Source organism: Nannospalax galili, unplaced genomic scaffold, assembly GCF_000622305.1.
Source record: "Nannospalax galili isolate Female #2095 unplaced genomic scaffold, S.galili_v1.0 scaffold100, whole genome shotgun sequence".
NCBI lineage: Eukaryota > Metazoa > Chordata > Mammalia > Rodentia > Spalacidae > Nannospalax > Nannospalax galili.
Window position 1 is genome coordinate 12,383,098 of NW_008352891.1, and position 25,487 is coordinate 12,408,584.

Genomic DNA, 25,487 nt, shown 5'->3' on the forward strand with positions numbered 1-25,487 from the left:
ACTCTCTAAGCCCACCCCTAGTGATGTGCTTCCTCCAGGATAGCCACACCTTCTAAAACCTCCCAAAACAGTGCCATCATCTGGGGACAAAATGTCCAAATACCTGGAGCCTATGGGGGACATTTTCATTCAAACCATCACACATGGGTTTTGCTCTGGATGGGCATCAGTTTTGTGTGTGTTCTTCTTTACATGAGGGTGTTTTCAAAGCATGCATGGTTAGAATCACACTTTTGAGGAAGAGTACTCATAAAATAATAATTTCATATTGTTAGCCAACTTTTTAGTATATCTACCTAAATTATAAAAATAAATTTTAGAGGCTGGGTGTGGTGGCACATACATTTAATCCCAGTACTTGGGAGGCAGAGGCAGGTGGCTCTCTGTGAGTTCAAGCTTAGCCTGATCTACATAGTGAATTCCAGGCCAGCTGGGGCTACAGGGAGACCCTTAGGAGGCTGGAGAGATGGCTCAGCAATTAAGAGATTAAGCAATTAAGAACCTGGGTTTGGTTTGGTTCCCAGCACCCACATGGTGGCTAACAACCACCCTTAACTCCAGTTCCATGGGATCTGGAGACCCTCTTCTGGTCTGCAGGTATTGTACAACACAGGTGCACTTGCATACCTGCAGGCCAAACATTTCATCACATAAAATAAAAATAAATAAATGACCTTTTTTTTTTGAGACAGTCTCCCTGTAGCCCCAGCTGTCCTGGAACTCGCTATGTAGACCAGGCTGGTCTTGAACTCACAGAGATCCGCCTGCCTCAGCCTCCTGAGTGCTGGAACTAAAGGCGTGTGCCACCATATCCAACTAATAAATGACATTTGAAAAAAAAAATTTTTAACCCTTTGTTGGTAGTCAATTTGCTTTCAGATACTCACTTTGAGTATTTTGTCTTTTATACAGTGAGTATTGTATTTTTCAAAATTGGTTCCTTAATATTGTCTCTTTAAAATGTATGTTTACATACATTCATAATTTTATTATACTTTTTATGTCAAAGTAACAACTTCATAAAGAAGAAAACTCAGGAGCCTTGAAATGAGACCTTATAATGTCACGTACCCAGGGGCCACACAGTCACCTTGAAGCCAAGACAATGGAAAATGGTGTCTGCCACAGATTTAGTCAATGGTGGCCTTGTGTTAGATTTATTTGTTCCCACAGTGCTTACTGAGAGCTTTTCTTTCGTGGTATCTTACAATATTAATAACACTTTTTTCACCCCTCTGGGTTAAAGAGGTGACATGAATGAATAATGACTTATCATTAATATGTGGCATAGAAGTTAGACTTCTCAAAATATGATAGTGATGTTTTAAAGCTTAAAAATTCTGAATGGCCACACCTTCAATGTGAATTGAATTGGCCTTTTTCCCCAGAGCATTGATAGTATTTAAGGAAAAGTCTTTATTTAAAGATGTTATTTTAAATTAGGTATGAGGGTTTGTGCGTAGTACCTTCTGAGCCAAAAGAAGGCATCAGGTCTCCTGGATCTGGTGTTACAGGTGGCTATGAGCCCCCTAACCCGGGTGCTAAGAACCAAACTTGGATCTTCTGGAACAACAGCAAATGCTCTTAACTACTGAACCATCTCTCTAGCCCCCCCCCCCAAATCTTTATTTTAAAAAGACATATCTCCATACATTATACAGGAAAACCCAAAATTCACACGTGCTTTTAAGGTCAAAAGTCAGGCAGTAAATGCAGTGTCTGGGGCTAGCTAGCCTGTGGACACAGGTCTGGAGCTAAGAACATGCTCATAGCCTCTACCTTCTAGGAGATATTTCAGAATTTTGGGCCATATTCGAAGGTCAGCTCCCTAGTCTCTTCTTCAGCTGTGTCTTAGCTGTCAAAGCTTTCAGAAAGGAAATACTCCCCACTGCATTCCAAGCAGGCTTTGGGATGACCCTTAGAGAAGAGGGTTCACTCCAGGCGGGGAAGAGCTGAATGGAGCCATCCAAGCATTCCTGATGTGAGCCGGGACCATGTCTGGCTGGGGTCTGGGTGCCATGCTCTGGACTCAGGCCTTCCCTGCCCTTTTTGCTGTCCTGTGCTGTGGTCAGGTGGTGAATACGTCTTGACACCCCAGGTCATTGCTAAGGCATTTCATGGGAGAGTGATTAATCTGTAACTTATTCTCTGCAGAGACCAATTTCGTTTTCTTGCCCCTTTTTTTATCTGCTGTCAGCAGTTCTGTCAATATCCCTTTGTGACCCAGCGCTGTGGTATTTAATACCGAAACCTTCCCATCGATTTCAGCCTCCTCGCACTAGCTTCTCCTCTTTTATTGTTTGAGGATATTGCCTTCTGTGGTGAATCTAATCTTATGCTCACTGCATCATTACCTTTTGCAATTAAATTGGAGATCCTTTGCCATTTATAATCATTAGAGAAACCCGAGGGAGGCTTGGAGTGGGAGGGTCCATGGGGTGCATGGTTGCCAATGAAGTCATGGGGGACAGCCTCCTGTGTCCACCTGTGCTTATTCCTCTTCACATCTTGCCACTTTCACCTCTGTGTGTCAGGGGGCAGAGCAAAGATCTGCTTCTGCCTCTGTCTGTGTCCACACTGGAGTTTCTCAGGGTGAGGGTTTGGAGTATTGCCAGCCAGTTAGCCAGGCTGGCTGATGGCTCTCACATACTGCAGCGCTCTTGTGAACGAGCAAAACTTGTCTTAGACACAGTGCTGCCACAAGTTCTTAACCAGATGTTCAATGGGAGACGTTCCCTTGACCTTTTAAGTGCTCCCAGAATGTAGATATAGTTTGGAAATCTCTTTCCCATCTTGTCACTTGTCTCTTCATCTTTTTGGTGTGGTCTTTCAGAAAGCAAATGCTTTTCTTTCTTTTCTTTTTTGGCGGTGAGTGACAGGGTGGGTGGGGTTGTGGAGTTCCTTTGTAATATTTTATTTATTATTTATTTTGCGTGTATAGGTGTATTGTCAGAATGTAGGTAGGCGTACCTGTGTCCTGCAATGCCCGAGAAGGTCAGAAGAGGGCATCAGATCCCCTGGAACCTAGAGTTAAGGACAGACCCTAGAACTAGAGTTAAGGAGCGTTGTTAGCTGCCATGTGGGTGCTGGGAATTGAACCCGGGTCCTCTGCAAGAATAGCTAGTGCTCTTAACTGCTGAGCCATCTCTCCAGGCCCCTTTGTTTTTTGAGACAGGTTCTCCCTGTCACCCCACCTGACCTGGAACTTCCTATGTAGACTAGGCTGTCCTTGGTCTCACAGAGATCCACTTGCCTTTGCCTCAGGACTACTGAGAATTAAAGGTGTGTACTACCATGCCTGGCTGCTTTTTGTTTTTTTGTTAGCATATAAATTTGTTTTATTATAGACTTTTTCTTTTCTTTTTTTTTTGTTGTTTTTGAGACAGGGTTTCCCTGTAGTCCTAGCTGGCCTGGAACTCACCGTGTAGCTCAGGCCAGTCTTGAACTCTCAGAGATCCTCTGCCTCTGGATTCCTGGGATCAAAGGTGTGTGCCACCATGCCCAGCCCCATTATAGACTTTTTCAAACAAACTTTGTTTTGTTGGTTTTCCTCCTGCTCCACTTCTTCCCCATTCTCTCACCCACCCCCTGTACCTTCCCACACAAAATTTTTTCACTAAAAAAAATTAAGCTAGGCCTTCTGGCTAAAGCTTGTAATTCCAGCTGAGACTGGAGGATTACAAATTCAAGGCCTTCTTGACTACAGAGTGCATTCAAGGTCAGAATAGGCAACTTAGTGAGGCTCTGTTTTGAAATTAAAAGTTAAAAGAAGGCTAGGGATACAACTCAGTAGTAGGGTGCCTGCCTGGCCTGCCCAAGACCCTGTATTCCAGCACAGCAGCCCCAGCCAGCACTTCAGTATTGCACTTCTGCACTTCAGTGCAAGCCAGCGCAGAGCATCAGCAGCCCTCAAAGCGGCAAGGGCTTGCTTGGTGGGCCTTCTGTGGTTTGGACAGATGCAGTGATGGGGATGCACACTGTGGTGCCCTGCAGGGGATGCCCCTGTCCCGTGTAGCCCCCCCACCGCCCCATTCTCCCTCCCTCCACTCCCCTCTTGCTCCCCTGGCAACCACTGATTTCACTGCTCAGTTTTGTCTTTTCCAGAATGTCAGAGTTGGGATCTGGCCTGAGTGGTCTTCAGATCAGCTTCTCTCATTAGCACACAAAGGTCCCGGGGTCCTCTCATGGTGGGAGTGTTCCTTCTTACTCCCGAGTATTGCTCCATTGGTGCAGGTTTCTGGTCCCACGATTAGCATTTCCTGGGACTGTCTGTGGCTTTAGCCTGAGAGCAATGTTGAGCCTAGGATTCTACAGGCTTTCTCATTCTGTTTTTCCTAGGTGCCTCTGGGTTGTGCTTTACATTGAGGTCCATGAGCCATTTGAGTCTGTCTGTCTCTACACACCAGGGAGAGTATGAGAGACCCTGTTCCTTTCAGAGTTTTTTCCCTGTGGTATTTGGCATGGTTACTATTTAGAAGTTGCCTGCCTACCTGCCTGCTTGTGCATTTTGGAGAAAGCAGGCTTCCTTGAGACATTTCTGGTTCTAGTCTGCTGGTAATTGCTGGTTGTGGTTTCTCTGGCTCTAAGTCTGTGATATCTGAGGCAGAAAAAAATGCTAGAACTCACTCGTGTAGATCCTAGTGTCCCAAGGCCCCTCTCCAGTCAGCTACCTTTCTTCCTCTTGGAATTTTCTGATGTGTTGGGTTTAGTAGCTGGAGTTTTGTTTTGTAGAGTGGGAGGAACAGAGAAAAGATTGCCCAAGCCGCCTTCCATTTAACAGGTGTTACTTGAAGTTCTCCCATCTCCCTTTTAATGTTTCCCTCCCTGCCCTGTGTTTGAGAATTGTTGTCTCTAAATAGAGAAAGCTTTAACATCCAAACCCATGTAGATAGATGCTACGTGTGCATTTTCACTCAGTCAGTGCAAGGGATGAGGAAAACAAGTAAGTGTAGGAGGTGGTGGTCACTAGTTCCCATGGCACTCACATGGGCCTTGCTCTCTCTGCATTCTTGTGCCCTGGGGCTAAAGTTGGACTGTAAGAAGCCAGCCATGTCCTAGGCCTAAGCCAGCTGATCTAACACATGGATTGTGGCAGTTTTGGAGGGGTCGTCAGTATTGAGGTGGCTATTCTTGGTTGTCAGCTTGACACACCTGGGTAGAGGAAACAAGCCAGTAAGCAGCATTCCTCCATGGTTTCTGCTTCAGTTCCTACTTGAGCTCTTGCTCTGACTTCTCTCAGTGATGGTGGATTATGACCTGGAAGTATAAGCCAAATAAACCCTTTCCTCCTCAAGTTGCTTTTGGTCATGGTGTTTATCATAGCAACAGAAAGCAAACTAGAACAGTAGCTTTTCAGTGAGTGGTTACATTTCAGTGTTTCAGTCCATTCAAACCAAGGCACAGGCCTGGTAGCTATGTGCTTTGACCCTGTCACAGCACATGAAGGTAGGAGACTCGAAGAGGCCAAGGACGTTTCTGCAGGGGACTTGTTAAGACTGACAGATGCTGAATTTGTCTGCTTATTCTACAAAGGAGATTCCCAAGGCCCTTGTCTGCCCAGCCCCTGCTCCCTCCTCTAAGATGGAGAAATTTCAGTGGCTGGCTCATGACTTGAGTGTATCTTCAGTTGTCAGTGACATTGTGCCTGGCGGGGGGGTGAGTTTGATTTTTGGAAAAAATATTTGAAGCAACATGTGATAATCAGGGTAGTTAATAAAGCTTGCAAAGCTGGTTGGTGGAAATGTGAAAACTGTGTGTTAAATTGGTTTTCTTATGAGAGTTACCATTCCAATATATTGGGAGCTGTGGCTAAATCATTAAAGTAAATATCACCTTTAAAGCCATGGGTTTTGGGTAGAAATCATTGGACTGATTATTTTTCAGGATATCTGTGCAAGGTGTAGTGGCCAGCACCTGTACCCAAACCCAGGGGCCTGAGGCAAGGGAATCAAGGGTTCAGTTTGCTTGTGCTGTAGAGTCAATTTTAGTCTAGTTTGAAGCTTATAAATGAGACTATCTAAAAAAACCTGATGATCTTTAAGATGTGGAGTTTACTGAAACATGAGCCAAGTGTTTGTTGGAGTGGCTGCTTTAGTCTAGTGTGATATTTTTGAGAGTTTATAACAATAAAGTGATTTTTTTAATGTAAAAATGTGGAATTTAGTAATTTACTATTATTTACTGTGCTACTATAATTATGTATGTCCCTAGATTTTGTAAATATATATTGCAGATAACTCACTGATTCTTGAAAAGAAATCATTGGGTTGATCTCCAGCGCTGGAATCTATGTGTCCAACAGCTGAGTGTTGGTGTCTGTCCTTGGCTGTACTGGCTTCATCCTGGCAACAAGTGGCTTCTACAACTTTCAGACTAAGTGTGATGGCAGAAAGGACCTGCTACCACTGGGAGCTGGGACGTAAGCCCAGCATCCTGTGTCCAGAATGCCCACTGTGTCCAGGGTCATCTGATGTGTGGCCTGCTGCTGGAGCTATGGCTACAATACTAGATGATGCTTGAAGTTTCAGTTTGCTGGCATGGTCTAGAACAGACATGTGTCAGCACTGAGGTAAAGGGGTATAAGTGAAGACTTGGACGGCATAGGAACAGCTGTCACCAAGGTGGCACCACAGACTTCAGGACTGTTTCTGCCACTCTGTAACAGAATGAGCTTGGGAAGGTTGCCTGTCCTGTCCAAGCCTCTTCATCTGAATCTCTGAACTAGCGATCATAGAATGTAAGAGAAAGTTGTGTGATGACAGAATTCCTATGCCACAGGTAGCACTTGGCATATACCTGGTGGATAGATGGGTGGGTGAGTGCATGAATGGTTATGGAGGTGGGAGGATGAGTGTATGTATGTAGGCCACTGAGTGGGAGGCTAGATAGATGTATGCATGGATAGATGCATCAGTAGATGCATGGGTACAGGGGTGCATTGATGGATGAATGCGTGTATGGATTGACTATAATATGTAATGTTCAGACTGTTGATGCGGGTCACCACAGATGCTGCTGCAAAAAGTCAAGGAAAGAAATTGAGGTTCCAAAAAGCAATCTGTGTTTGCTTCATGATTAAATGACCAGCATGAGATAACCAGTATTCAGGCATGAAAGACCACAGGTAATGTTAGTTTACACCTTGTAATCCCAGCTCTTGAGAGACCAAGATAGGAAGATCTCAAGTTCAGGGTCATCCTGGGCTACCTAGACATACCCTATCTCCAAAACTAAAATTAAACCTCCCCCCAACAAAGGTCACAGTATAATTTTGTCATTGCTCTGCTTCCATTTTTTTCTTAAGCCTTGATTATTCTCCACAAAGAATTAACTGTAACTAGGTAACACGTCACTGGGGTCTAATTGATATTACAAAAACAAATTTTACATTCTAGTCCATCTTGGTAAAAGATGCATAAATCTGCACATGTGGCCTTCTAGGGTTCGAGTTTGTAGAATCGAGGTCATCTTTGTTGATGGGTCCAAGATACATCTCCTCTCCAGAAACAGAGCGGGGTTCTGTATAAAGGGGGGAACAAACAAAGCCCTTTCTTTGGCTCTATTCTTCCTGTAGAACCTTTTTGACATAAACTAAGCAGGTGACAGTGATACAGAATTCTCTGATCTGCTGCTGTCACCTATGCCCTATGTGCATTTTCTAAGTACAGGAAGACTCTTCTTCCCAAGAGGCCCCTCCAAGCCCTCACACTGGTCAGTTCAATCTAACTGGGATGCACCCTTAATGGTGTGTAAGTGGCCACAGCCCCACTGGCCTGTGTGTCCACTGATGTGCAGTATCATGCTCGGGCTAGGATCCCACTGCCTATATGACCTTGGTCCCACATGAATCTGGCAGGACCCCATCTCCACCTTGTCTCCAGGTCCTTGGTTGTATTAGTTAACTTTCTTGCTTCTGTGACACGATGGCTGGTATGGATGGCTTATAAGGAAGAAAGACATAATTTGCTCAGTTGATTCAGCCCATCCTGGTGGTGGCATAGGAGAGCAGAGCAGAGTGGCCAGGATGCACAGTGGAGAGAGGAAGGATTTGTGGATCAGGTGTAACCTTAAAAGGCACATCTCAATGATCTACTACCTCCAGCTAGGCCCTACCTCCTAATATTTTCAGACCCTCCCAAAATAGCACCACCAGTTGGCACCAAGCATTGAAGACATGAAACTGTGGGGGTCTTTTCATACTTGAATCATAACATTAGTCTTCTGGCCCCCAAAAGATCATGATCATCTTATTGTACAAAATGAATTTAGCCCATCTCTAAGAGTCTTCATGAACTCACAAAGATGCACCTGCCTCTGCCTCCTGAGCGCTGGGATTAGCAGGTACCACCACCCCCGGCCTAGCCTCCAAAGTCTTAACAGCTCAAACATTGTTCAGAAGTTCTTGTTCAGAGTCTCCTCTGAGACTGAAGATCACTTTTAGCTATGTGCCCTATAACAATAAAAAGCTAATTATCTACTTCCAGTACACAATGACACTGAGTAAACATCCCCATTCCAAAAGGAGGAACAGGAGGGCAGCAGTGAAAGTCTGGACCAAAGCAAAACTGAAACTCAGTAGGGCAAACCTTAAAACCTGTAACTTCTGTCTGGTAACAGGACACACAGTGGTATGATGTCAGTGCCAGAAAAACTGGGCTGCCTTGTACCTATGGTCAGGCCAGCTGCAGTCTACAGAGGCTCCCTCAGGGCTGGGCTTTCAGTGGTCGCCTCTTTCCCTTGCAGATGTTCAGTGTGCCTATCATCCCCAGCTTACTGGGTTTTCCACTGCAGCTTTGGTTTCACCTTCACAGCTTCATACACCCCTCCCTCACGCGCTGTCCTTGCAGGGGCTGCAGACAGAGTCCCTGGCCCTGCCGCACATTACCTAGCCTCCCAGGCTAGGCATATAACCTTTGAAATATGGTAGAAGCTACCATTACCCATAACTCTTTTATTCTGCATCCCTGTAAAATTAACATCATGTGGATGATGCAGTGGTTATTGCCAGTTTGAGTGACAGTCCGATTTTCTTGTACCACACTGTTGCAGCCTCTGAGTACCTGGGTGGCTGAACACAGTGAAAGGAACGCTACAGAAACAACTTAGGTAACCTTTGCAGGTAAGACACTGTGGAGGTGTTCTCTTCATCTGTCAGATGAATTTGTCTTTTCATGCCCTGGAGCCTTGGGTGACTGGGATCTGACTATTGGCATTCCCTCAAGGTACTTTCCTGTTGTCCCATTGAACAGTAGGGTTTCTTTCTAGTGGCTTTAAGCTCCTTAACAACCATGTCCTCCTTGTCCACAGTTTTATCTGCTTGTTCTCGTGCCAAAGTACATGCTTTCCAGGCCTTTTTGCTGTGTTTTTGCTTTGATTCTCACTGTAAGCCTGGTTACAAGCAGCCAGCAGCAACCATGCCACAGCCTCCCTGCAGTTTAACTAGCTTCAACCTTTAAACTTTGGCTCTCATGAGTGTTGGTACAACACAGAATGTTGGCAAGTTCTTTACCAGAGGGAGACCCATAGGGCCTCCAGTCCAGCTCCCTTTGAGTCCTTGGCCCCCCCCCCCAACATTCATGCGCACGATCCTTACTGCCCTTCTTCCTGTCAATATTCTGTCTTCTGCTCTTGACAGAGTCTCCAATTGAGCCCTGCTGAATAGTCGAGGCATTCTCTGGCTCACTTCTCCTGACTCTTCCCAGTTCCTCCTATAAAATGTTTAAGAGCCTTAAGTACCACATGATCATAGCATCAGCCCCACTTTCTGGTTCCAATTTTCTGTATTAGTCAAACTTTTGTGAAGTTGTGACCAAAATATGTGAAAGAATACCTCAAAGAGGAATTCTTAATTTTGGCTCGTAGTTTCAGAGGTCTTAGTCCATTGAGGTGGGAGGGTGTGGCGGAGCAAAACAGTTCACAACGTGGTTTGGGTAAGGGCTGGAGGGCCAGGTATAATCTTCTAAGGCATGCCCCGCTGTCCGAGCCCTCTAGGCTCTACCTCCTGAGTTCCCAGACCCATACCTTCAGCACCTGAGCCTGTGAATCTGTGGTCTGAAAACAGGAGCCTTGGCTGCTGGGGTTCTGCCCTGTAAGCTCAGATCTCCCTAGGTTCTTGGCCCCTTGTTTTTCTTGAGTGTCCTGAAGGTGGCAACAGGCTTTGAGGATACTCTAGAATTTGGAATTCTCTAGTGAATTCCATTGCCTTTCTTCAGGTCTCAACCCCAGGACAGCTCAGAGCTCTTGAAGTGTTCTAGTTATTGTGTATTAAGTTATAACAAAATTGGAGAAAAAATGTTTTAGGCAGGCACCATGTGGCAGACATTGGTCTAGACACTCAACCTGTTTTATCTCATTTGATCCTTGGTAACCAACTTTACAGGAGAGGATGCCACGACTCCTAGGACTTAGTGATCTGTCTAGGGTAACCCTCAGAAGAACCAGATCACTCCTGAGGCGGAGCTCCCAGCCTAAGAGTCAGCAGTGCCAGATCACCTCTGGCAGAGCTCCTAGCCTGAGATTGGGAAGGAGACTTGCTGTGGGTGTCATGTTTGTATGGGTGGGTATTATTAGGGTGACAGGTACATTTAGCTGCAAGCACAAGAACAGCCTTAAATAAATAATCAGGGAATTGCATTGTCTGATTCAGCAAGAAACAGGGAAATAAAGCAGTTTTGATGTTGATTAGTTCAATTCTTAAGCCTATCATCCAGGGTGTCCTAGTTTATATCTTTCTGCTCTGCATATCTGCATATCACTGCACTGCTCTTTGTCATGATGGCAAAACAATTGCAGCAGTTCCAGCCATCACACCCAGAGTCCCAACAAAGAGAAGCTGATTTCTCTGAACCAGTGTCATACAGCCCTCTACACTTAAACCTAGTCCACATGCTCTGCTTTAAGCAGTCTCAAGCCCAAGCCTGGGAAGGGCTCAGAGTGGGTGGTCACAGTTATCGAATAAGCAATCTATTACAGTTCAGGCAGCCTGCACAGCGTACTTTGTGTCCCCTGTGCTTTAAGCACCACAAGTCCTGCCTCTTGGTCACCTCCTTGCAGAAGAGGTGGGCTTCTCTGCAGGGCTGGCTGTAGTACACAGGAGGCTGCCATGAGCACACGGCATTTGCTCTTCGTTGCTTGCGGTGGCTGTGATAACTGGAACTCTTTGGAACTCTTTCACCGAGGCTCTTCTGAATCAGGCCCCACATGAGCTACCAGGAGGATACTGGTCACAGTGTTTTGTTCATTAAAGGGTGTTTCCTTTTGTTCGTGTCCTAGTATAGGTGACATCTTGTCTGCAGAAGTTTGTGAGAGGCCTTTAATCATCTCTTTTGGACCAGGAAACCCTGAATATTTCTCATTAATCCTTAAAAACAGATGACTGTGTTGTTTGCATTCTGGAGTTCTTACAGCGCTGTCTCCATGTCTCAGGAAATAGAGGTGTGATTGGCCAACCTTGCAGAATAGGCCTGCTACCTGCCCTGAGCAGGTTGTTTTTAAGATGTCATAGGTATGGTCGCATTGCCTCGAAGTCTGCACAATTGCCTGATCAGAGAAGGAGGGTCAGGAGTCAGGTCCTGGTTCTGCCTCAAGTTGGTTTGTGGCCATGTGTGAGCTCCCTCCCACTTTGGGGTCTAGTTCTCCCATCTTGAAGTAAGGGGAGGTCCAGGGCTTGTTTCTAAGCTGCTGAGAGTCACTCCCTACCCATCTTGACCTCTGGGTTCCCAGATAACCTCTGGTTAGGACCTCTGCTGCTCTCTCACAGCTAGCCACAGAGTTGCCTACTTCATAGAGCCCGCTCTACTACCTGTTGTTTTTATGCATCACTTGAGACCTGACCCAGTGATGTATCTGTGGATCTGTGGGCTGGTGACTGATTAGAGGCTTGGTGGGGAAGACAGCTTCCAAGCTGAGCAACAGGGCTTTTGGAGGATATGGCTCCTGTTGGGTGGGCCTCTGCAGTGTGGTCACTTGCTTCATAGAAGTTACCGTCTGGTCCCTGAGGTAGACCTCATTAGGGACTGGCTACTCAGGAGAGTGAGTCATCCAGATCACAAAGTCCAGGGCTAGGCCTTAGGCTTGCTTGGCTTCTTCTGTCCCTATTGTCCTCTGCAGGTAGACTCATCCTCCCACAGCCCTACTTCCCCTGTCCCACTTGAGGACTCCTGACTGCTTTCTCTTCTGCTTGATGTGTCTTTACCGCCTTCCAGCTCCTGTCCACATCTCCTTGCCTCTGCTTTGTTGCTGCTCTCTCCTGCGAAGTTCGCCTCACTACTGTGCTTTCCACCTGAAGTTCTGGCTGGCCTTGAAAGTCACTCTGTGCTTTTAACCCTCAGGAAACTTTCTCTCCTTCCAGTCCGGCTAAATCCTACTTTCTCTGAAACTTCTAAACGTATACTATTGTTGCTTACCTGGCTCTAATTTGCTAGGCTTCTTTATTGACTGGTGGTTTGAATTATCAAGAGAGAGTCTGATTCCTCATCTGTGTCATGTGATTTGTGATAACCAGGAAATGAACCACACCCACTCCCAGCTCTGGGCCAGCTTCCAGTAACTGGCACTGGCCTTGTAGCTGGGTCCTTTGCTCTGTCCAGAGCCTTTCCCCCCAGGCACATGGTGAATGTGAGGAGGCAGCGCTTACACAGTGCGGGCTCACTGGATGAACAACTTTTTTGATTGTATGGTTAATTGATGGTTAGCTGATGGGTTAATGAACTAATACCTTATTATTTCAGAAATCTACAGCTGCCCACAGGTGAAGTTCAGCACGGGGAAGCAGGCTGTGCTTAGCTCTGTGCGCTGGCCTTTGTAGATTTCTGATGAGTCCTCATGGCATGGGTGTATGGAAAGATGTGGAGAGCTTCCCAGGGGTCTGTTGCCTAAGGTTGTGGTCTTTCCACAAAGCAGTAAGCTTGCTCTTTTCCCTCACTGAACCTGTCTGCTTTTAAAGACATGGCCTTATGACCTCACCTTCCTGAAGACTTTGACAGTGAACTAGTGTGTTTAATGGAAAATTGATGAGAGCTCAGTGTTGATTAGGCAAAACACAGCATTCTTGCTTGTTGAGCTTATATTTTTTAGCATATTCATTGTCATCAGTGAGTTCTCATTAATCAGACAGCTAGGTCTTCAGAAAACTGAAACGCCGCCTGCATTGTTTCTACTTAAAGAATATACTACCGGACGATTTCTTCATTCACATGTTGTTATGTGGACATTAAAATTTAAAGCCCCAAATCAGCCACACTGTGTCCCTAATGTGTGTTTGCATATGCATCGAAGGTTAGGGTTACTTGTAGATCTTGAGGCAGCATTGCCTCTGGCTTCCCTTCAGGTGACTGCATCCCAACATGGCTGTTGGAGAGATTTTTTTTGACTTCCTCTCCAGTTGGCTCTTACCATCCATCTTCCTTTGACTTAGCTCAGGTGCGGCGTGATGCTTCCTGTCCCCATTTCCTCCCTTCCACATAGCTTCTATAGCAGCTTCTTCCTCATCTCTGCATGCTCCACCCCTTCTTCAACACCATTCCCTCTGAACTCAGCTAGGAGCTAAACCTCCGTTCTACATGTTATTCTCCCTGACCCCGGTACTGGAGATGGAACCAAGGGCCTTGCTCATGCTAGATAAGCAGTGCTCTACCACTGAGCCACCTGCCCAGCCCTCCTCATGTCCCTGTGCTGTGTCTCCTAGGAGCCTACCTGCCCATGTACTGACTGAGAGGAATAGTGCCTTGTCTGCAAAGGTTCAGGAAAGCAAAGGGCTGTGAACTTGACACAGTGAACTAGAAAGAGCAAGAGATACCACAGTCTCATTAGCAGTGCATCCCTCTTTCGCTCTACCCCACTCACGCACCCTGTTGACTATCCGTAGTTGACACCTAGGCCATCTGGTGAAGTCTGAATGATGGCTTGTACCAGGCTAGTGAGATGGCTTGTTGGGTGCTCTAGGCACATTTCTTTCTGCCCTGGGGTTTGAGGAAGCTGGACTGGGTGAGAGAATAGAAGTGGGTGGTGGGAGTGAGCCTTTGGAGTATCGGGGTCCCTAGTGCTCGTTACCCCAGACTTATAGCCACCATCCTGGTCGTGATGATCCCAAGACAGCCCCGGCTTCTTAGGCTCTACTTTTCCCCTTGCCCCATCCTGTTTCTGAGTTGCCTTGTGAACTGCCTTGGCCTGCAGAGGTGAGAGCTAGTTTCTGTACTTGTGACCCTCCTGAGGCACAGGCCTCACCTCTGTGCACTCACTTCCTCATGTCCAGGAGGATTGTTGCAAGGTCTCCACCCCAGTCAGTTCTTACAAAACTGTGGAGATCTTACAACTCCAGCCTCAGAACACCTCTCTGTTCTGATGGCCTCTTCTGGCATGAAGAGGGGCCTTCCATCTGTGTGTTTCAATACTGTAGAGTCCCTAGCTTCAGGGGGTGGAGGTGGCTTCTCGATCCCTACCAAAAATCCCTGACATCTCTTCCATTCTGCACTGTCACATTTTCGGAACCATGGTCAGACCTACGTAGTTCTCATGCCTGGAGGCTCTCACTACCTCTGCTCAACCTGGCCCTTGATACTTCTCAGAAGGATGAAGGCACATTAACACCTAATCCTGTCACAGGACCTCCTCTCTTGACAGCAACCCCTGAAAGCTTTCTTTCTGGGCCTCTGTTCCCAAGCTGCTAAGGTCTGGCTTGGCTCCCTGAGTATCTGGCCACATAGCTCCTCAGGGGTCTCTGAAGAGCAGTTTGAAGGTTAAAGTGAAGTTAGCCATGGTGGGCTTGGGGATATTTGTGATGGATAGTGTACTACCAAGGCAGGTGTGGACCCCTGCCTTTAAATTCATCATGTGAGTAGAACTTCAAACCCCAAATGGAAAAACCCACAGGCTTTTGCCTGAAGCTCCCAGGCAGGTGGAAAAGTGGAGCGGGCTTCTTTCTCAGGCCTGGGCCAAGGCCTGCCTTCTCTCAGCACCAGGAGACAGCTCCGTGGGCCTCACGGGCCTGTGGAGATTTAGTGAACCCCATGTGAGGATTCCACGGTTCTTGTTATAAAGGGGGAAGGAGGTCTCACATTGGGTAAACAGTATTTGAACACGTGTTCATCCCTTGTTATTCTGGAGGGAGCTGACCACGGGACTTTGTTTTGCTTGTCTTTGGGAAAGCCAGATGTTTGAGTTATTCCATATTGTTTTCTTCAAGTTTGAGCTGATTGTCTCTAATCACACATTTGAAGCAAGTCCTCTGTAATAGGGGCTATTAATACGCCTTCTATTTTTTACTGTGCATATATATATATATTTTTTTTTCTGATAAGGTTCGAACAGTCTTGCCTTTTAAGGGAAGAAAACAAAGACAGAACTTCCTAATTATTCTACTAATTATTTCCATAAAATCCTGATAGTAGGATATCTTCTTGAATCTTCTGAAAAGAGTTTACACGTTTCTTCTTTTCTTTGAAAACTAATACCCGCCATTCCCAGCTGGCCAGCTCGGCAGCACTGGAAGGAAAAGGGCAGTTGAAGTTCACTGTGGGCCGGTGGAGCCCACACCACAACTGTACTCAAGTGGCCACAGCAAGTGACACCACCCTGCGAGGCTGGGACACACGGAGCATGAGGTCAGTGACATACCCCCACCTCGAATCCCTGTTTCTTCCTTCCTTTCCTTCCTCTCTCCCTGAGGGAAAGCACAGTGGCGAGAGAGGTAATTGAAAGCCAGAGGTGCTAGGAACACATGGCTTGCTGTCTTCATCTCATTTCTGTGGGAAATTTATCTTCACCTCAAATTAATGTAATAGGTCCATGGCAGGGAATTGTCACACCTTGGTCTGTGCTGTCCTTAGCTTTTCCTATGTCAGTGGCAGTCTAGAAGGAAACCAAGGCCAGGGCTTTGTGGTGCCTCAGGAGCCCCACAAGAACACAGATGTTCCATCTCTGTGATTAGCGCCACAGGCTGGCACTTGTAGTCCCTGCCGAGCCTCCCTCTTGGAGTTGTCTGACCATTTCTGTGCTTTTAAGAGCCATACCTATCAGGCAATCATATTTTGTCATTTAAGTAATTATACGCAACAACCAGCAGTTCTAATGGAACAAACAAGAGCGATTTTTCTGTTCCAGTTGTGATTTTGATAGGCAGAGGAGTGATGGTGGGATGTCTGTTGCCATGGCAACAGGAGCCTGCATAGGCTTCTTTAAGATGCAGTTTATCCCCTTAGCACACCATCATTTATCACTGAGCTGAAGAGACGAATGTCATGCAATAACCTGAGTTGCTTCCACGGTGGGGGCACACCTTTCATTTTAGTTCCGAGGCCTCTCAGAAAATCCAGAGCTGATAAATAACCGTCTGCACTCCTTCCCCTGTGCATATCTGCACAAAGGAATGATTTGGCTTTCTGATCAAGCTGGAGGCCGTAGACTTGAACCATGATGGATATCCCATGCAGCCCGTTTCTCCTCGTCCTTTGGGCCTCTCTCTTCTCACTGCTCCTTGAAGGATGTGAAGAATTTCAGAATCTGAAGATGAGACGTTCAAAGACTGACTTACATGCCGAAACATAAGATGCACATAGCACTACCTTGCAGCATCCCACGATGACCTTGTGCCCAGGCTGTCTCTGTGACAAGGTGCTGACTGCCACAGGAAGTGGCACTGTAGCGGTGCCGTTGCTTCTCTCCTTGACTGGCAATTCCTTTGGCAACCAGCTTTGGCTTTTGTCTATCCAGGCTGCCTGTACTGTTTCTTCTGCCCTGTGTTATGCCTTTATATTAAAGTGCTGCTGCCCCAAAATGCAGTAAGCCTTGGTCAGAGCACAGTGCACCTGTGACTTGTCCATGGTCCCCAGATTGTACCACAGTGTACACCTTTGCCTGTTTCACATGAGAGGTCTTAAGGTTTGGGGCAGCTGACTTCAGGGGCCGGGGTGGGGCGTGGGGGATACCAGGATATCGAAAAGGTATAAGATGTAGGAGCCAGCTGAAGCTTTAAATTGCTAGGCCACAGAGTGGCTCAGTGCATAAAAGCACTTGTTTTGTGAGCCTGACACCCCAAGTCTGGATCCTCAGAACCCATATAAAAATCAGATGCTGTAGCACAAATGTCTGTAATCCCAGTATACCATTATGGAGTGGGAGAGATGGGAGGCAGAGATAGGGCATCTCCAGCTCAGGGCAGCTGGCTTGGCTCTTATGGCAGCAAAAAAAACCTCTCCCAAAACAGGGTAGAAAAGTGAGGACCAATGCCCAGAGGTTGTCCTCTGACCTACTTCATGCACACCTGTACTCACATACATGAACACACATGCACACACATCTCTCACATGCAAATAAACAAAATGCATTAGACTGGGAAATCCAGCATGAAGGGAAGGAAAGGGATTGAGGTGATGTTTGTTATAGGGCAAGAGATTGTGATGGGGTTCTGACACATGAAAAGTAATGACAAGTTCCAGGTTGTCCTTTTCCTCACTGAAGCCCTGACAGGTGAGGAAGCTAATGGTGGCAGCAGACCCCTCCTGAGGGGGAGCTGGCCAGTGCAGTGTGGATGGTAATGACAAGCCAGGATTCCACTGAATGCGGCACCTACTGGGTCTGTTATCCACCCTTACCAGTGACCTGCCCTTGTTTGGGGTACATGCATATGAAGGACCATAATGGGTAGAATCTTCAAATTTCAGAACAGAGACATGGGGGTGACTGGGGGCTGGGCTAGGTTGAGGGGGAGTGATACAGGTATGCATGCATGAAAGTATGTGTGTGCAGGAGTATATGAGCTCAGTGTGAGCTCATGGTTCAGATGCTCGTGTGTGCACAGGAGAGCATGCCCTGGATGCCATCATGTGGCTTATTTCAGGCACATCCCCTTCCCATATCTCCTGCCTTTAGAACAAGTGGCTTGCTTCCTGGGGGTGGGAGTGAGAGAGTGCTGTGAGCAAATGGAGAGCAAGCCCAGCACAGCAAACCCTATCTCCTTCATTTTTCTCATAGCTCTTCCAATTTTTCCTTCCATTTATTCTTTCTCTTTCTGCAAGTTCTAGAAACATACACTGAGGAGGAAAACAAGGAAAAGGACTGCATAAAGATAGAATAAACTGTTGCTGGCCAGGGTCCTTCACAGCCTGTTGTGGCTTCTACTTGGCATAGTCACCATTCTTCTGGTGGATGCACTGTTAAGATACAAAGTCACATTAATTTTTTTTTTTTTTTTGATCTTTTTGACACAGGGTCTCCCTGTAGCCCCAGCTGTCCTGGAGCTCACTATGTAGACTAGGCTGGCCTCAAACACACAGAGATCTGCCCCTGTGCAGAGAATGAGGATGAGGAACTGTGGAATGATCAGCTCCAAATGGGACATCTATACCACACCTCCTCCTCACACGGCTCACAGAAAGAACACTATAGAAGACCGGGAAGACTATAACAGCCAGAGGTTGGAGCAGGCTGCCTGGCCTTGAACTCACAGAGATCTACCTGCCTCTGCCTCCCGAGTGCTGGGATTAAAGGCATGTGCCACCATGCCTGGCTAGTCACATTAATAAAAAAAAAATAATCACATTTATTTATTATTTATTGTGGTGGTGGTATGTGTACCACAGTGCACATGTGGAGGTCAAAGGACAGCTTGTGAGAGTTGGGTCTTTCTTTCCATAATGTAGGGACTAGGGATCAAACTGAGGTGGTCAGATTTGGTGGCAGGCACTTGTACCCACTAAGCCATCTCACCAGCCCACCAAGTCACTGTCTAGAAGCCACTGTCACTTCTCTGTCTGGCCCAGGGGAAAACTCTCTCTCTCTCTCTCTCTCCTCCCCCCGCCCCCCCGGGATGCCAGAGCTACATTTCTTCCATGAGAGGTTTCATCACTTCATGCCCACCCTCCTTGCATGGGGAGGAACATAGAGGGGCCCCACAGGCTGGGACACCCCCTACTCAGCTGTCAGTGGGGATTGACCAGCTATTCCTTCAATTGGGGGCTTAGATGGGGCCCTGGGGAAGTGAGGCATGCCTGCAGTTCCCTGGCTTTGCATAAGCTACTTCCTATTCACATATGGGGCTCCTTTCCCTCCAGCCAGATATACTGCATAGAGAATGCCCACGGGCAGCTGGTGCGTGACCTCGACTTCAACCCCAACAAGCAGTACTACCTAGCCAGCTGTGGAGACGACTGCAAGGTGAAGTTTTGGGACACCCGGAATGTCAGCGAGCCTGTGAAGACTCTGGAAGAGCACTCCCACTGGTATGGGGGCTTGCTTGCATGTGCTTCAGGGAAGAGGGGATTATGCAGTTTATTTTGCTAATTACTTTACCATTTGGAAAAGCACAAACCAGCTTAGTTTGTGCTGCTGTGGATCATTCAATCAACCCAGTTTTATTCTTCCTAAAGAAACACTAATTCCAAATCTGAATGTTTGTGATTTATAAGCATAGGAAAAGAAGAAAAACATCAGATTTTGTTTCCTCTTAAAACAGCACTGGTTCAAGTGTGCAAAAGTAAATGTATGCAGATGTTCACACAGCATTGTTTGCAATACACAGAACCTGGAAGTGACCCAAATGTCCGTCAGTGAGGGATTGGTTAGGTAAATTTGGTGACATCCGTGCAATGGAGATTATGCAGCTGTCAGAAGGAATGAGGGGAATCTGTATGTGTGTGGATGTGGAAGAATGCCCAAGACCATTCATCCTTTCTAAAATATTATCTGGATGTGCACCATATGCTAAGGAAGAAAAAAAAACAAGATGTAGACTAGTGTGTATGGAATGAAATCATGTTTCTATTGCAATAGAGCATATCTGTACATGTGCCCACATGCATGTGTGCATGTGTGTATGTATACAGGCATATGGAATAAAAACCTGACTGAAAGAGAGCCACTCTCGTGAGGAATCCTCCCCAGGTTGGAGGGCCCCCCAACAGGCCTTTCCCTTCCTATGGCCTACATCTCCAGCTTTGTGAACTACTCACCAGAAGTGGTGGTGTTCCTGCAAAGCCCCAGAGTCTCCGTGTGCAGTTCTGATGAATCAGGTGAATTCATCAGTCTGAATAGAAAGCTGAGCTGAGCCCACAATGCTGGGTGCAGCTCTGCGTGTGAGGTTGCACGCCCCACCACTAGACACTAGAGTCTTCTGTGGTTTTGGCAGGATCAGGAGACCAAACTCAGTGGGGCCCAGAGCTGCTCTGATGAGGCAGCATCTGACCTGAGACTCCAAGGCCCTTGTCTCAGGTCCCATGGCAGCGCCTGACTGGAATAATGTTTGGGGCTTTGTTTGATGTTCCAGGTTGTGGCTAATCCACATGTTGCTTCAGGGGAGGTGGGTTTTGCTTTAGAATTTCAGAAAGCCCATCTGGAATACTGAGCAGTAAGCCATCTCCCTCTGCAGGTGCAAGCTGACATTTAGTCTTCTGGTCTTGTTTATTGAGTCCTAAAAGAATATTTTAGAGCAGCACATGGTCTGCCTCAGTGCCCGCCCCAAGGTCCCCAGCATCAGTGTATGGTGGATTATGTGCCACATCCAGTGTGGCCTAGTTCAGTATGGTCAGGGCCACTCGTACATGTTGAGTTCACCCACAACTGTTCATCTCAGCAGTTGCCTATGCCCTCTGCAGGGTGTGGAGCGTCCGCTACAACCACTCTCATGACCAACTGGTCCTCACTGGCAGCAGCGACAGCAGAGTCATCCTATCTAACATGGTGTCCATCTCCTCAGAGCCCTTTGGCCACCTGGTGGATGATGATGACGTCAGCGACTCAGAGGAGCACCATGCTGAAGAAAAGTAAGAGCCACAGCTGCCGAGTGGCTCTCAGGGCAAGAGTATTCTTTGCTCACAGATGACCTCTGGGTCCAGGTTTCTGTGAAGTGTCCTGAGTGTGGTAAAGGGGATGCCTCTTCAGATCCAGAGGTCATTAACCTGAGACAGGGAGCAATGCAGAAGTCATGAGATGCCTTCCTATGTGGCATGCATGTATCTGTATTTTTCAGTCTCACTAAATGTCATGTGTGTCATATTTGAAAGGCTATTATGGTCTCCAGATTTGAACACTGGCAGCAGTGTGAACTGACACTCACAGGGCTTCGTCACTTCCTATAATAGAAGATCGCAGTGTTCTTGCTGTCCTGTGTTCTCAGTGTACAGTTCACAGTGCTGGCCATTTGCAGCCTTCAGCTGGCTGATACAGGTGGCCCTTCTGGCCAACTAGTCAGTCTCAAAGTCAGGCCTGTTCACCCCTGAGACACTACACAAAATGCTGTGGTGCTCCATCCCAACTAGCCTCAAGGTTATTGTTTTCTAAAAGCCCTTTGCCCTGCTCCTGCTTTCCCATGGTGGTTGTACCTGTGACTGGGAGATGGCTGCTGTAGCACCCTTTCGAGTCAGGGTTGCTGTCCCCTGGACAAGAGGTCTAAGGTCACCCTTGTACTGGTGATTGCAAGGCCCTTGCCTATGCAAGCTAGCATGAGTACTCTCACTTGCATTCTAAGAGAAGGCAGCAGGGCCCATGGCTTGCTCTGTGCAGCCCATACAGGAAGGAGATACCCTTGTCCTCTAAAATGACTTCACCCAGCTCCTGGGACTGTGACCACTAAGGATGATTGGATGCACCCCAGAAATTCATTTCTGGATTCCAGAGTAAGGAGGCTCAGGAGTGAAACCAATGAGTTAGGCAAGTAGAGCCCAGATCCCACTGCAGGCCTCTGCCCTGGGAGCCCAGTGAATGCTGAAGGCCTCTGCCCTAGAACCCAGGCCTCTGTCCTGGTCTGTGTCTGAACCCTTCCCTTACTTGAGCCTAGGTTAGTTACTCTATGAGGAGACACCACTGTGTAGAGAAACTTATCTATCAGGGGTTGTCCCTCAACTGTCACGTTTCTGTTTAAAATACGTAGAGACAGTGACTATACACTGCTGAGCACGGGTGCAGAGGCTGGAGCTGCTCTTCCCCAGTCTCACACAGACTTGATTTCTTCCAGGGAGGCTGTCTGCTCCCCCTCCTCTCTGCTAGGGAAGAAACAAACTTGTTCCCTTAGTCTGTCAGTGATTAATGTGTGTGCTGCTTTCCATTTGGGAGTAGCATTAGGGATGCAGGGAGGGAAAGAGGAAGTAGGGGAGGGACTGTGGCTGGCACTATTGTGATGACTACTTGCCATGCTGATGCCACTAAATCTAGGGAAATGGGATTCCTGTGGAGACTTTTTCTTGGTATTTGTCACAAAGTGCTCTTTGACCACTAGCAGGCCTCTGTTGGGCAGATAGGGTCTTGGTGATATCTCAGAATCTTACCATATGATGATCTCAGACTCTAGGTTCAATTCAAGGGTGGGTGGAAGACTTTAAGACCTCCAAGCATTTTGTTTACAAGCAACAAGGATCCTTAGACTCGGAGATAGTGTCAAAGTAGCTGTGCCTACAGAGTGGGCCTGTGCCTGGGGCAGGTTAGGACTGCACTTTCCAGACAGCTCTAGGGTTTCAAACTCTGCTCACATAGTCCAGGAGGCCCTGGCCTCATGCCTGTACACTGTGCTCACAGCCCCATGATTCTCTGTAAGGACCATCCAGGTTCATGTCCAAGGACATGAGGAGAGGGCATTGCCTCACTCAGTATCAGACCCAGGCAGGTTGCACACCTGGGCAAAACTGTCCCCTTGGTGCTGTGGGTGGCTTCAGCCTGGGAATCCTGGACAAAACCCCTTGTAGCCAGCCTCCAGCTCCTCTGTGCAGTGAGGAGCTGGCCTGACTGCTCCACTGTCCTTTCAGCTCACATGCTAGCAACTGCTGCCATGCTCTCCTGGGCACAGTGACCATGTTCCCAGCCAGGGCCCTGGTAATGCACCAAGCAGACTATCCCCCCAGGAACCCACAGTGGCGAGGATGGGGAAGCCAAATCACTCACGGTGTCTTTAAGCCACTGGCGATCCCCTGTCCCCAGAGCTGCCGTGAAGGCCGTTGGGATGTGGCACACTGGCCCCACATGGGTTGTATGGATTGTTCCATCTTCCCCTCTGGGAGCCCTCTCACCCCTATAGCTCACTCAGGTCTCTCTCCTGGGTTGTAGGAGTAAGGAGCCCCTGCAGGACAATGTCATTGCCACCTACGAGGAGCATGAAGACAGCGTGTATGCAGTGGACTGGGCCTCAGCTGACCCCTGGCTGTTTGCTTCCCTGAGCTACGATGGGAGACTAGTCATCAACAGAGTCCCCAGGGCGCTAAAGTACCACATACTGCTCTAGTGGCTCCTGGCACTGTGGTTGGTACTTGGCAGATTCTCAGAAATCTGCAGCTATGGAGGTAATTCCTTTTGCACAGATCCCTCTATGGGAGAACAAGCATTGCCCTCCTCATGGGCTCCTAGGACTAGGGTAGAGCTGCTGTCAGCTGCTCACCCGATGCTCTCAACACACTGCTCAACACAGGTGGGAGCTGTGCTGGGTTCAGCTCCCATTGCTGTATGAACTGGCAGCTGCCCAATCCCTGTTCAGTATCTGTTTTCTGTACTAAGGGCATTGGGAATTTAACTTCTTGCCAATCTGTTCCCACCTCTTTAACTTGCCTTTCTCCTGAGAATACATAATAAAATAAAGTAAATGAGGGTACATACACAGCCTCCTCCTTTCTAAGTCTCTGCCCCTCTGAGAAAACCACATGGGTCTTGTGTTTTCCATCACATCCCAGGAAGAATGAATGCTAGTGGACAGATGTAATGGGTATGCTGACCTTGAACCTGGGCTGTCGCTGTTTCACTGTGGACAGGCCCTCACTTGGCCTGTAGGCCATCCTTATCTCTACTCATAGAACTGAGCTATGACTGACTAGCTTTGTGCTGGTCTCTGTCATCTCTCAAGTCGGGATTGAGTGGGTCACTGTGGGCAACCAGCAGCATGTGCTTCCACTCCCACCATTTCTTCCTTGGGAGCCCTGGACACTGCTGGTTCACCTTCCTATCTGTGGGTCCCAGGGCCTTTCCTTATATACCCTGACACATGGTCACACCAGAGAAGCTGTGTTGACAGTGAACAATGGTGTCCACATCCCTGTAGGCACAGTTTTTTTCAGTCTGATGCCTTACTTTATCCACCTGTAAGGAGAGCAGAAGGCTGGGCAAGATGACAGGCCCCAGTCAGCACAGGGCTTGTTCATCATAACACAGAAACCCCAGCCTGACATCTCTGCACATCCTTGAAGCAGAGCACATGCTCTCCCTGGATAGCCTGTTGTGAGCCTAGAGGTCACATCTGAGTCTTCTGGGCTACTGGGCACAGGTGGAGACAAAAGGTATGGTACCTGGGGATCCTCACTGCCCTGCTGGGTTGTGTCTGTTTCATGGCACTATGGAGTTCATCAGCCCAGAAATTCCTCCATGCTGTGTCTCGGACTCCCAGCCCTGGGTGTGACTCTGGATCCAGCTGTCCAAATGTATTGTCTTTGGAGACTTTGACAGAGCATCATGCCTATGAGGTACTAATGGATGGCCGCACCAGGACCCCTCACCTCTTTCTGTATCCATGCCACCCCCCCACCCCCACCCCCCGCTATGGAAAACTGAAGCACTTTTAAGTTCCACACCACAGGGTTTTTGCATTGCTTATAGTGATGGGTGATCACAAAGTAAGCTGTTATGAATATGTGCATAGGTCCCTGAGAACAGATACTTGAATTTCTGGGCAGGGGCTGACCAACCATGGCCACAGCCAAATCCACATCACATCCAGTTTTGTCCAGGAAGTATCCTTAGTTCATGGCAGTAACCACAGAGCTAAATAGCTGCCTGATGACCATGTGACCCTGGAATCTGGGTGCTTCTTCTGACCCTTCCAAGTTCACTGGTGCTGCCCCAGGTAGACACTTAAATTTCCGGTCTGAGTATTGTGACACATGCTTGTAATCTCTGCATTCAGACAGAGGTAGGAGGATTTCTGTGAGTTCAAGGCTAGCCTGGGATATATAGTCACCCTGCTCCAAAGAAACAAACATGAGAAGTAGATCTCTGGGTCCATGGTGAGTGTGTGTATAACTTCACATAACTGTCCAGTGTTTTCTGGGACTGCGTGAGCCCGTCCCCTGGTCTTGCCCTGCGTCAACCTTGCATACTGTGGACCTTGCTGCCTGCTGCCAGGTTCCTGTGTTCACTCACCACTGATGTCCTCTTTGCCAAAGCTTGTGTTGTGAATTCAGCAGGTTGTTAATTAATTGTGTGTTTAGTTGCGATTGATTTTGACAGTTCCTTATTTTGGGTGTTTGTCAGCTATGTGATTCCAAGTGCCTCTTCTGTTCGTCTCGTCTCATCATTTGCTGAGCAGTGTCTTTTACAGAAATAAAAAAGAGGAAGAAAGAAACAACAACAACATTTGATGAACTCCTACTTAACACTAGCTTTTCTCCTTACAGTTTGAGCTTTTAATGTCGTGTAAGAACACTACCTGATCATGGTCACCAAGATTTTTCTCGTGTTTTCTTCTGAAATTTTCCTAGTTTTACATTTGGCTTTGCCATCCACTTGGAACAGTTTTTATTTCTCTT

The 25,487-nt window shown here is 47.4% G+C and overlaps 1 protein-coding gene across 4 annotated transcripts in view; it reads left to right on the top strand.

Annotated features, from left to right (window-relative positions):
* Eipr1 (EARP complex and GARP complex interacting protein 1) overlaps positions 1 to 23,607 on the top strand; it is a 151,917-nt gene extending 128,310 nt beyond the window's left edge. For 3 of the 4 annotated variants that reach the window (XM_008850170.3, XM_029554570.1, XM_029554569.1), the window contains 4 exons: positions 15,463 to 15,599; positions 19,047 to 19,214; positions 20,586 to 20,753; positions 23,026 to 23,565. In XM_008850170.3, the coding sequence (XP_008848392.1) occupies positions 15,463 to 15,599; positions 19,047 to 19,214; positions 20,586 to 20,753; positions 23,026 to 23,200 (648 nt within the window). In that variant the 3' untranslated portion in view covers positions 23,201 to 23,565. Of the gene's footprint in view, positions 1 to 15,462; positions 15,600 to 19,046; positions 19,215 to 20,585; positions 20,754 to 23,025 lie in introns of all 4 variants that reach the window. The other variant, XM_008850169.3, reaches the window with a different exon arrangement.
* Positions 23,608 to 25,487: the final 1,880 nt, after the last annotated feature.